General features: G+C 42.7%; 1 protein-coding gene across 1 annotated transcript in view; it reads left to right on the top strand.

The window, feature by feature from the left end:
- Positions 1 to 3,628, top strand: part of ITGB1 (integrin, beta 1 (fibronectin receptor, beta polypeptide, antigen CD29 includes MDF2, MSK12)) — a 17,930-nt gene extending 14,302 nt beyond the window's left edge. Inside the window, exons 13-14 of the mRNA XM_010156490.1 lie at positions 1,037 to 1,269; positions 3,389 to 3,628. Of these exons, the coding sequence (XP_010154792.1) occupies positions 1,037 to 1,269; positions 3,389 to 3,609 (454 nt within the window). The 3' untranslated portion in view covers positions 3,610 to 3,628. The remainder of the gene's footprint in view (positions 1 to 1,036; positions 1,270 to 3,388) is intronic.
- The last annotated feature ends 8,021 nt before the right edge of the window (positions 3,629 to 11,649 follow it).

The following is an 11,649-nucleotide window of genomic DNA, read 5'->3' as shown; positions in this document are numbered from 1 at the left end:
AATTTATTAAGGGGGACTTTTGTTCATCAGAAGTACATACATTTTCTGATTGGTTAAAAAGCCGTGCTGTTGTGGTTTAACTCTGGCTAGCCAGATACCATGGAGCCACTCTCCAAATCCCCTCACCCCTCCTCCAGTGAAGGGGAAGAATTGGAGGAAAAAGAAATAAGGAAGCTCATAAAATTGAGATAAGAACTGTTTACTAATTAAATCTAAATTAATATATACAAACACTACTACTACTAGGTAGTTAATAGAAAGTAAAACATAAGATGCAATATGATACAATTATGATACAGTTGCTCATCACCCGCTGATCAGTGCACAACCAGGTGCTGAGTAGTGAGAGTCAGACCCAGAGAGCCCGAGAGTGATCGCAGCCTGAGAGTCACAGCCCGAGCGCTGCCGCAGCAGATTCCGAGCGGACCCTATCAGCGATAGCACAACTGGTAAAACTAAACAAAACCACCCACTCCCTCACAAACGATCCAGCACAGGAGTTAGCAAAGCAGCTAACGCAGGAGTCAGGGAGAGTGCCAGCAAGTGCACGGGAGCGAAGGAGCAAGAGAGTAAGGGAGAGAGAGTAATGGCTCCCCTCTCCTCACCTCTGCCCCGAGCATGATGTTCTATGGAATGAAATACTCCCTTGGTCAGTTTGGGTCAGCTGCCTGAACTGTGTGTCCCAGCACTGCCTGTAACAAGACCGCGAGAGCTGGGAACGCAGCTGCAGGATCAGAAGGGGAAAAAGACCTTCAAACTGGTGCAGACATTCCCCAGCGCCAGCTAAGAACTGATCAGTGCTGCTCTCTGCATCCAGGAACAGCTTCCTAGCAGCCAGGGTAAAGAGAGTTAACTCTTTCCTGACTGAACCCAGCACACATGCCTTGCTTTATTTTTTCCTGGCCTTAATGGCAAAAGAGTTGGTTTTGTTGGGCTTTTTCCCCCACATTTTCTCCTTTATGTTTCTTTCAGTTAAATGCTAGGAATATTTTGTGAGCACATTAAAAAGCATTTCTTCTGACTTGTGCTTCCACAGGGACTGCGTTCAATGCAGAGCTTTCGACAAGGGAGAAAAGAAGGAAACATGTTCTCAGGAATGTATGCATTTCAACATGACACAGGTAGAAAGTCGAGACAAGTTGCCGCAGCCTGGGCAGCCTGATCCGTTGTCTCATTGCAAAGAGAAGGATGTTGATGACTGCTGGTTCTACTTCACGTACTCTGTCAACTCAAATGGTGAAGCCAACGTCCACGTGGTAGAGACCCCAGGTACGAACATGATGTTGCCTGCTCTCCCTTTGGCTTTGTTGTTAGTTCATGCTGGGGCGTACTACAGAGTAGTTACGGTTGATTTGCCCAAGTTAGATGCATTTGGAAATAGTACCTATTCCTGGGTGGGAGTTCTGGATGTCTGGAACTTGAGTGGTTTTAGAAAAGCTTAAGTGTCTTTAGATCTAGTTTTTTCAAACCTTTAGACTGACAGAAACAGGTTTTTATTTTTAAAACCAAAAAGTTAATCAAATATGTGTATTTGTTAAAGCATTTTGTGTTTCCACTTGATGTACTTTACAAGTTATTTTGCCTGTCCTGTAGCAAGTCCTAGATACCTTAATTTTGATGATCTTTTTTTTGTCTGGGCTTGTGCTACAGATTAGAAACAACAGTGTCTCTGGAGTTTTGTTGCTTTTTTTTTTTTTCTTATTTTTAATAATATGGGACTAGTCTTGCACAAAAAAAAACCAACACAGAATTGTGTACTGTGCTGCAAACTGCTTAAATTATTTCATGCTGGGAGCCTTTGCTTTTACTTAACTGAGGTACCGTCAAGAATAGACCTGAAAGCCTTTTGCTTAGTTAATCCTTAATAGTCAACTGTTCTTGATTTTGTTCAGTCTTTTGATATAAAAAAGAGAACAGTTCTATAGCTCAATCAGTAATTCACACTTTATTTACCAAAAGTATTGTTTTGCATCACTGGGTGTTGCATTTAACAGTGTAAAAATTCTGGGTTTTTTACATTAGCAGCGTGTGATCTCTTGATTTTTGTAAGCCTGATACAAAACACAGATCTTCCTTGTGTGTCGAAAGGTTTAGTGCTGTATTCTTCTCCAGGAATTTTCAGAATTGATCATTTGGGCAATGATCACTTAATACAGATCAGTGGTTAGTGACTCTTACAAATAAATACCACTTCCATTCATAATGTTTTACATTTTCTAAAAGTGTAGTCCAAAGTATAGAAGGAGACTTTGAGCCATGTCTTCTTTCAGGACAAGTCAGCACGTGCCCTGCACTTTTGGGATCTGACCTTTTTCTTCATGGACAAACTTCTGTTGCCTTAGTTAAGAGCTGAATCAAGCCTTCATGCACCAGGAGCCACCTCAGTTTGGTGGCTTACAAATGCTGAAGAAACCAGCTCCGTTCAGTAGAGCTGTGTTCAGTGGAGCAGACACTTGTTCCTTACTGGGTCCCAAGGAATTCCTGTCGTGTCCCTTCCCACTTCCCACAGTCCTGCAGTGGCAGCTACCCAGATTAAGAGTCTGCACTTTGCGGGGAAGCAGTGTTCCTATTGACAGTGCACAAGAACTGCATTTGTTTGCTTCCGGCTCCTTCCGTCTGTGCATTGAGCTCTGCAAAAGCCCTGGTTCAGTTTGTGATTATGGAGAATCTTGTATTAATAGAACAGTTAGGTTTTATTTTGTAGGATTATGATTTCTATGCCATCACCTTAAATCATTCTGCATCTATATTATTCTTTTCAAACACAATTCACTTGTTTTGAAAGTACGTGATATTTTTATCCAAGGATGTGCCTTTTTTAAAAAAGTTACTTCAGCAGAGATCAATTTCCAAGATGAGGAAATATCCTAAAAAAAAAAACCCTCTCAGAATCAAAGTTATTAGTTATTGTTAGTAGCTAATGCACAGAGAGAACAGCCATCTGAGGTAAAAACAGGAACACGGCTCTCCTGTAAGGCTGTTGATAAGAGCGTGTGGGGACTGCTTTGCTAACCTGCATTTGTACTCTGGCTGCTGTATCCCTCCAGCACGGCCTTTGACTTGGAGCTCTTGCATGTTTAAAATACAATTCCTGGTTGTTTTACTCTGATACTCCAGATGAATAGCTTAGGGGCTTAGCGTGTAGACTTTATCATCAGGACATGAATTGTTCTATTGCTAAGATTAAACACAAATTAGAAGGATAAAATCAGATGGAATGTCACAGGATGTACACATTCCAAAATTTCCATTATTTGATAGGAAAATAGTAGTGGTATATCTCTGATATTCAAAATACTGGCCTCAGTACAAAATAAAGTGTTAAAAACATCTGGATACGCATTTTTACCATTTTGTAAAATCATGCTTCCCTTGCTTTCTTGCCTAGAATGCCCCAGCGGCCCTGACATCATTCCCATTGTAGCTGGTGTGGTTGCTGGAATTGTTCTTATTGGACTTGCATTATTATTGATTTGGAAACTACTAATGATCATTCATGACAGAAGAGAATTTGCTAAATTTGAGAAGGAGAAGATGAACGCCAAGTGGGATACGGTAAGTCAGGAGGCTTTTACCTGTATAAAAGCTACAGTAGTTGAGGAAAAATAGAAATTTTTGTTCACGTGCCGTAACTGTTTTCAGACTGCCTTTTGGCCTGTGGAGGAACAGAAATATCCTCATTAAACCAACTTTATCACGTGTTACCACGAGAAACCCCAAACAAACAAACAAAAAAGTCCCAGCCCTCTTTGAGAAGTATGTCTTGGGTTAGAAAAATGAATAGTAACTTCAGTTGAAATAAAACTTTGGAGAGAAAATGTGATGGTGAAGAACAGTACAGCTTTGCAGTTCTACCACACTTTGTAAGATATTACTAAAATGTTTATGTCACTTTTGTATAAAATGGAGGAGAAAACTTTATGCTTATGGAAGAGATCTCGTAAATATTCATACAGGTTTAGCTGGGAGATGTCAGTAACTGGTCACAAAATCGTGGCTGATGCTGGTTTGTTGAAATCTTCCCAGCCCCTTGTCTGCAGAAAAGTATGCAGGAAAAACAAGTCCATGGTCTACTGGCTTGCATAGGCTATAGGGTTGCTGCCTCTGGGAAATTTTAGGAATCTGCTAATCAAAAACCCTTCACTACACTTGTGCAGAAGTCAACACCCACATATGCTTGATAGGAGATTTTTTAAAAGTATTCTCTTAGGAAGTCTTGGTTTCATTTGAGACAATTAATTAATTCTTTGCTGAAAAAAAAAAGCTAACACTTCTTTATATATAGCATGATTTTTCTGGTGATAGTTGAGAATGTTACTTTTCTTTTTTTCCTGTTGAATTATTCGACACTGACCATTTCTTTTACTTCAGCAAGAAAATCCAATATACAAGAGCCCTATTAACAATTTCAAGAATCCAAACTATGGACGTAAAGCTGGTCTCTAAATCTCAGTTTGTATCTTCTTTCGTTTTCTTCCTTTTTTTTTTCCTTTGCATGTCACTTCATACTCACTGTGTGTCACAGTCAGTTATTCACAGTTTGAGCCTTGCTCAGTTTATCTGTTGCTGCTTTGATTCTAGGGTTTTAAGGAATGCAGCTTGAAAATTTTTAACATGTTTTGACAGCAAGATTGCTTGCTTACTAACACCACCAGTGCTGGCTTAAACTGTTCTACAAGTGGGGTGTTTTTTCTCTTGGTAGCTAAACGTGTGGGTGTACAGTAGAACAGCTGTTAGGATTGGAGAATCTCTCTGGATTGTGGAGACACACAGTGTTCAGGGGAGGGTTTGTCATCTATTTCCTCAAATCAGTAGTCAGTTTCCTTGAAGTTGGTATGTTTGCAAAGCTAGTTTAGATGTTCCTCAGACATCCCAGCCTATAAATATCACTGTTCTTATTAGAATAACCCTGGGAACATTCAGACTAGCCTTACAGATGTTTGAGAGTGGGGTTTTTTCACTGCTTTGACACATTAACCTAGTATAGAACTAGCCTGTATTTAAAGTGTGAAATGCATATACTCTGCTGACTTCATAATTAAATATGCATCTCATTTTTCCCATCCCTGTTTCTACTGAAACTGGCAATATCTCAGTCCCTGTAGCTCGGCCACTTGTGGGTCTCTGGGGAGGGGGAGAAACAACCACATTAATAAGGGAGGAGGAAGTGGTTTTGTCCTCTCCAGATGCTTTTTCCCCCAGTTTCTTAGTCCCTCCTAACTCTGCCTGAACACCTCACTTCTGTTTGGCAGTGCTGACTACAGAAACAGCAGTGTCCAGAAAAGTCAGTAAACCAGGAGTGATGGATTGCTTCTGTAGACTTTGAGGCTGCATGTTTTTGAATGCTTTAGGTGTTCTCCTTCTTCCCTGGGATCCCCAGCTGCTAGGGAAGGAGTGAGAAAGAGAGGATGAGATGAGGAATGGATGATCCTCATACAGACATCAGGTTAGAGGGAGAGGAATGAAGGAGTCAGGAAGGCAGCACATCCATTTAAATATCCAAGGGCTTTTATTCAGGAGCCAGGGGGAAGGGAAGGCTCTGTTTTCTCACTTGATTCTGTCTGCTGTCTCCTGTTTTCGGTGTTGCACTCAAAATTTTATTTTAAAGGAAAAATGAGGGCAGAAAGCAGGAATTGAAAGTATTTAAGTTCTTGTCTGTCTTACCGTGACAACAATTTCAAATACTTTGTCTGGCATTCTGAGCCCGCCCTTGATGAACTATGCTTTCCTTTTCTCTTTGCACACATTTCACTTTCCAGTGTGTCCAAAACTGATGTGTAAGAATGTTCATTTTGCTTGCCACGCCAACCACATTCACCTCCTCTCCATTTTTCTTCTCAGAGCTGACTATTCTGGGGAGGAAATGGAGCTCTTGCTCCTTTCTAACACTTCACATAATCCATCTGGTTAAGTCTGTTACCGTCTCCTCCGCCGTTCGTTTAACTGTGTGCCTTCTGTTGCACGCAGGGCAAGCATCTAACAACCCGTAGGGTGTGTAACACCCTTCTGTGCTCTCGTTCTCTACCCCGTGACTTTCAGGGTCTCGTGTCCTCAGTGCTGCCATTTCTCCTCAAAACGTGCTTCCTGCAGAAAGCTTTCCTCTGCTGCCAATGGAGGGGTTGGCTTCTGCCTCTTTGTGTCACTCACTGCGAAGATTAGAAGTACGAAAGTGTGGGTTTTTTAAACAAGACTTTATCGGTTTTGGTACTCATAAAAAATATCAGAACACTGGGGAGAGGGAGGTGGGTTTAGCTTTATTGGCTTCTGCAAAGATTGGCAGGATAGGTGACCCACAGGAAGTAAAAGAAGAAAATCCTCTTTCCCCTGAAACTTAGATTTTCTGAGGGTTTTAGGTTGTTGAAGTAACCGTTGATTCAGGTGAAGAAAGAGTTGTCTTCCATTGCAAGGCAAGAAAGTCGCCTGAAATCCTGTTACAAGGAAATCACGCTGCAGCAGGTTCCCTCCGGGCGTACACGTGTACCGTGAAATAAGCTGCGCGCAGTCCGACCGCAGCTCGGTTGCTGCAGGGAGTGAACTGCAGCGCCACGAAGCTTGTCGTGGGCCACGTGCCTGAACACTTCACCAGTCCTGGTCCGTGATGATGCGAACGAGTTGGCACCACGGTATCTTCGCAGTTGATGCTCGAGCCAGCGAGGCTGGACTGAGTTCAGTTTGTCCTGGCCTGCAGCCTGGCTACTTGTCCTAGTGTCCTTTCACCGCCGTCGGGCCTTACTGCCTGTCTGGTTTTGATTTGTGCCATTGAAAGAGCATTTACGTCAGAGCAGGTGAGCTGCTTTCCTCCAGTCGTGGTGGGGGATGCCCTCTGTCATCTGCATTGCCCTGAACCTTGGCTTCATCCTCTGGTGCAGTTTCCGTATTTACAGGCTGACAAATGAGTGGTTTGGTGTTACTGTAAAATGATGGATATTAATGAGAACTGCAAACAGTAAGAACCAGCTCTTGAGCAATGTATGTGGATGAGTTTGTGTTCTGTAGTGCATTTTCTTGCAGTGACTTAGGACTTAAACCCACTATAAAGGTTATCTAAGTGATTGTTGGAGCAGTAAGTCTGTGGAGAAAAAATAGTAAGAAGGTTAATCAAACGTCCTATAGGATAGTTCACCGTTATGCAACGCTGGGCTAAGCTGTTGTCCTCTGAACAGCCCAGGGTAGTTGACAGTGAATGCTGTTGCAAGAACATAGCTCTGTTCTCTGTTGAAGGTGCTGGGGTTTTTTTAAATACCTCCATCTTTATTTTAATGAGTTTCACCTGATCTTGTTTATAGCTATTGTTCGTTAATTTTTATTTTGGTTTAAGTGGGCACGATGTTTTCATTTGTAGGGGCATGTGGCAAGGTGTTTTCCCTAACTTTGCGTGCTTAAACCAGTGTATTCTCGGCAGTGGCATAAAGAAAACAAGCTTATTTAAGAGCAGTATTGTTTGTCTAAGACAGCAAGTTTGGAATACCACGTTTCAGTGGCCACTTAAAAATCGGGAGTGCTGCTCATCTCTGAAAGTTCATACCACGTGCCAGCTGTGAGATGCCCTAAGGGAGGTGGGAGTGGTGTTGGACTAGTGGACACTTATTTACTACTTCCACGTCAGTTCTAACGATACGCCGTCTGTCGAAGACCTCGCCCAGCCAGGGCTGAGGAGATGTCGTGATGGAGTGTGGCTGGAGAGGCCAGGGCTGTCGCTGCCTAACAGAAGGCAGCAGGGAAGGAATTGCAAGCCCATCGGGCGCCTGGGTTGCCGTTATAGGCAGTAGAACCTCAAGAGCCATTCAGCTGATCAGATGTAGGGTTGGGTTAAGCTGAATAGTTCCCTGTGTTGCCTAAATCTCCATTGTTTGTAATCGGAACCAAGACACTCGGTTGACGTGGGAGACGCCTACTTAAGTGCCTTACTCAGTGGCCTAAATCCCACCTTGTGCTTCTGAGAGTTCTTGGGATCTTAAAATGGAAGTGCAAGGGACGACAATACAGCGTTTCACTTGTTTTGTAATTAAGGCTTATGCTGAGTAAAGAGCATGCAGATTTCAAGTTCTGACTTCTCTTGAAAAAGCGTTTTAAGAAATTCAGTCGCCTTATGCAAATTACACTTTAAACCTGGTTCCAAATTCATACCAATTGGAAGAACAGCGCCCTGCAGATTGCCAAGTTTTAGTCCTCAGCTTTAGACCAATTCCTACACTCTGACAGATGTTCTCTCTCTTTTACAATGGAGAAACTGTAAACATACGTCCCGGGTCTGTGCTGGGGGAGTCTGCCTCCTAAAATGCTGAAGGTTAGCGATTCTGTTAAAGCTTGTGTAGGAAACAAACAACGTAGGTTGCGAAGAATTTTGAGGCGTAACGAGATACTTCAGTAACAATTAAACCCCTCATCCCTGGGTGTTTTCCCAGTTGCTTTTTATTAAAAATATTGGGGGGGGGTTGTGTAATGTTGCATTGGCTAATTTGTCTGGCTGAGAACCAGCCGCAACACCGTGTTTCCATGACTGGAAACCCTTTTCCTGTGAAAGGAGCCGTGACAGGCAGTGCCCCAGCTGAACGGTCTTCCCTAGCAGCAGCTACCGCCGTTGGGGGAGACCCGCTTCTTGCCCCATACCATGTCTAGCAAATAGAAGGCCAGCGAGCTTCCCAGTAAGTGCGATACGAAAATTTCAGGCCACGTAGGTTTTTTTGCTTGCCTTGTCACGTTTGGCTCTTCCTCTGCTTGATTTTCCAGGTTTATGGCCCTGACAAAACAGACACACCTGATGTTTGTATGACTGGGGGGGTGGATTTCCTGTGATTGACTGTAGGAAAATCTGTTTTGACCTGAAATATTTTAAATGCTGTGTAATTTAATAGAGTAGAATTGAATTAATGTGGTTTATAGAGGGTATCTCAGACTGGGGGGAACTTGAAAGGAAGAGAGATTCCCTTCCTGCTGGTGAAGACGTGATAGAGTTCTGGCCAGAACTGCACTCGGCCTGACATCTGCGCTGCACTGAGTTTCCCCAGGAGTTACTTGTGTGTGCACAGAGCAGCTTCACAACGGTAAACACGTTTCTTCAGGTTGAAGTTCAGGTTGTGGGAAGAGCACCGTGCTCCCGATCCAGGCTGGGTCGGTTGAGTCCCACCAGTAGCCCTTTCTTCTCCTGAGACTTACCTACTGATACTGAGTTCAAGCTGTCCGTCGTAGGTGTGCTAGGACACCGTAAATGGAGTAAGGTTTACGGAGATAAAAGGAAACCTGGGAACAAAGGAAGCTTAAAACAAGCTTGATGCAGAGGTTTTCAGATCTCAGCAAGAGGGGTGTAAGCAGCAGTTCTGTCGGCACCTCTCCTGTCGGTAGAAATCACGTTCCTGTTGCAGCATTTGCACCAGGACGAAGTTTCTTCATCTGAACTGTGCGTTGGGGGGACCTGCAGGAATAAAATGAGAACGAGCAGCACTAAACGCTCAATACGTATATTGAATGTGTATTTATCAAAATAATACGAGCCTTTCCACTGGAATTCAGCTGTTATACAAGATAACCCGTTCAAATGTTTATTGTCGCAGAATGTGGTCTGTGTCACAGTCTCAAAACAATGTTGCTTACAATTCTGTTCTTTAAAAATCATCGTGGGCCACGGACGCCTGCGTTGATGGCTCAGCCCTGAGGTGACCACACCAGGTTCAGCTGCTTGGGAGGAAATGTGTGGTGTGAGCTGAACAGGACCGTGCCCTAACCCTTTGCTTTATCAGCTGAGCATGCCTCTGTTCAGGTTGCTAGAGGGAAAACTGGTTTGACTTAAGCGGTTTGTGTGTACAAACAAAACAGTAATGGGTAACTTATTTGGCTATTTCTTACAATTCTTGCAAACGCAGTGCTTTTTTTCATCTCTTTACATGTTACTATAAATGGTTTTTTTTTCTCTTTCCAGGGTGAAAATCCTATTTACAAGAGTGCAGTGACAACTGTGGTCAATCCTAAATATGAGGGAAAATGAACACTGCTTGTACAACTTCACAACACTGTATGCAGCGTAGCAGTTTTTGTAGTCACAGTAAGATAGATTTAGGGCAAACTGCAGTGATTTTACTAATTCATTACATATAGGTTTGTTTTCCTGTGCAGGTTTTGAAAAATGTACCATATGTAATTTTTTTTTTTTTTTTTTTTTGCAAATAAGAGTAATCAGTGCCAGGGGTCTGACAAAAAACTTGAGACTGTGTAGCCTCGTCAGCTAAGGTCACGTGGTGCCTTTTTTGACCTTTTCCGCTCCCGTGCTATGAATCCAGGTCTTCTGCAGGGCGCGGTCCTGCTGTGGCGTGACTGGGAGGGGAATGGGTGAAGCAATCAGCACGAGGGCTCTGCCTAGCCATTTAGTATTAAACTTGTTTAGCTTTACAGGGAAATCAGGGCTTGAGTTTGCAGATGTAATTAAACTCGTGTAGCATGGAGCTGGTGGTGAATTGGTCTTCTACTTGCTTAGAGGTTTGATTAAGTACATGGTAAGTTGAGCACGTTGGAAGTGAGCAGTGCAAAAGACTGAAAGTGTGGGCATACCTACTTTTCAATGTTTAAGTTGCTTATTGTCAGGTTATGGTTAAAGGGATTGAAAAGAATGTGAAGAAGGAAAAAATAGCTTTAAAACATGTGCCATTACTGAAAAAGTTGCTGACTGGTAACTTGCTTGGTTTTTCTTTGTAAATGCAAGCCCTGGGTGGCAGTATCATGAAGTACCTTACCAGGACATCCTCAAAACACGTAAGGGCCTTACGTCATACTGTGTCTTTTTTCTGTAATGTTTCCTTGGTTTGAAGCCTGGTGCTTTGTCACCCTTCTAATCTTTCTAATGTATTTGGTTGCGATTCTTTTTGTAATATTTTTGTATCGACACAAGCTTTTTCTTCCCCCCCTCCTTTGTTTGGGCAGTCTTAGCTGTAAATTTGCCTTCACCCCGTAGCTAAGATTGCGTAGTTCGTCACGTGACACCAGCGTCACGTCATTCTTGACATGTGCCATGTATATTTGCCTTTGACCATTCAAACTGCATCATAGTCATATTCTTGTTTTAAGTGCCTTTTTATTTTAACAGATGTTCACTTTTTACAGTGCTATTACTGAAGTTATTTATTAAATAAAAGTACCTTAAAATACTTAAACCTCGTCTCTTTATCTTGTAAAAGTTGACGCTGCTCTAAGAACCCGAGAGCTGTGTCTGTTTGGGCAAGAGGTAGTAGGCGTTGTAATAATACCGGGTATGTCCTGTAGGTCAGGTCAGGGACAAGCAGAAGTGATCTTGGGTAACGGGAGTTGGCTGCAGCATGAAATGCGCAGAAGCCAAGGCGCCACGCCGTGCTTCGTGGTGCGTAGGGTGGCTGTTGATGTAAGTCCCCAGGCTTCCATGTGCGTGGGTGCTAAAGAAGCGCTGTAGTTCAGCGACTGCTGGGTTAATGTTGTTTCATAACACGCAGCACGTGCGGAAAACCTACTGCATTTTTTAGGCAACTGCAGTCTTCCAAATTTTTTTTAAATGGTATAATATTCTCAATAAATTATAAAAACATCTTTGTAATTCAATACTTCCCTAAAGTGTATTCATGGTGTCTGTATGGGTTTTTCTTTTTAACTGTTGGTACTTAAAGTTATCACAGAATCACAGACTGGTTT

The sequence above is a fragment of the Eurypyga helias genome, unplaced genomic scaffold, assembly GCF_000690775.1.
Source record: "Eurypyga helias isolate BGI_N326 unplaced genomic scaffold, ASM69077v1 scaffold4238, whole genome shotgun sequence".
Lineage (NCBI taxonomy): Eukaryota > Metazoa > Chordata > Aves > Eurypygiformes > Eurypygidae > Eurypyga > Eurypyga helias.
This window is presented reverse-complemented; position numbering and strand designations above follow the sequence as displayed.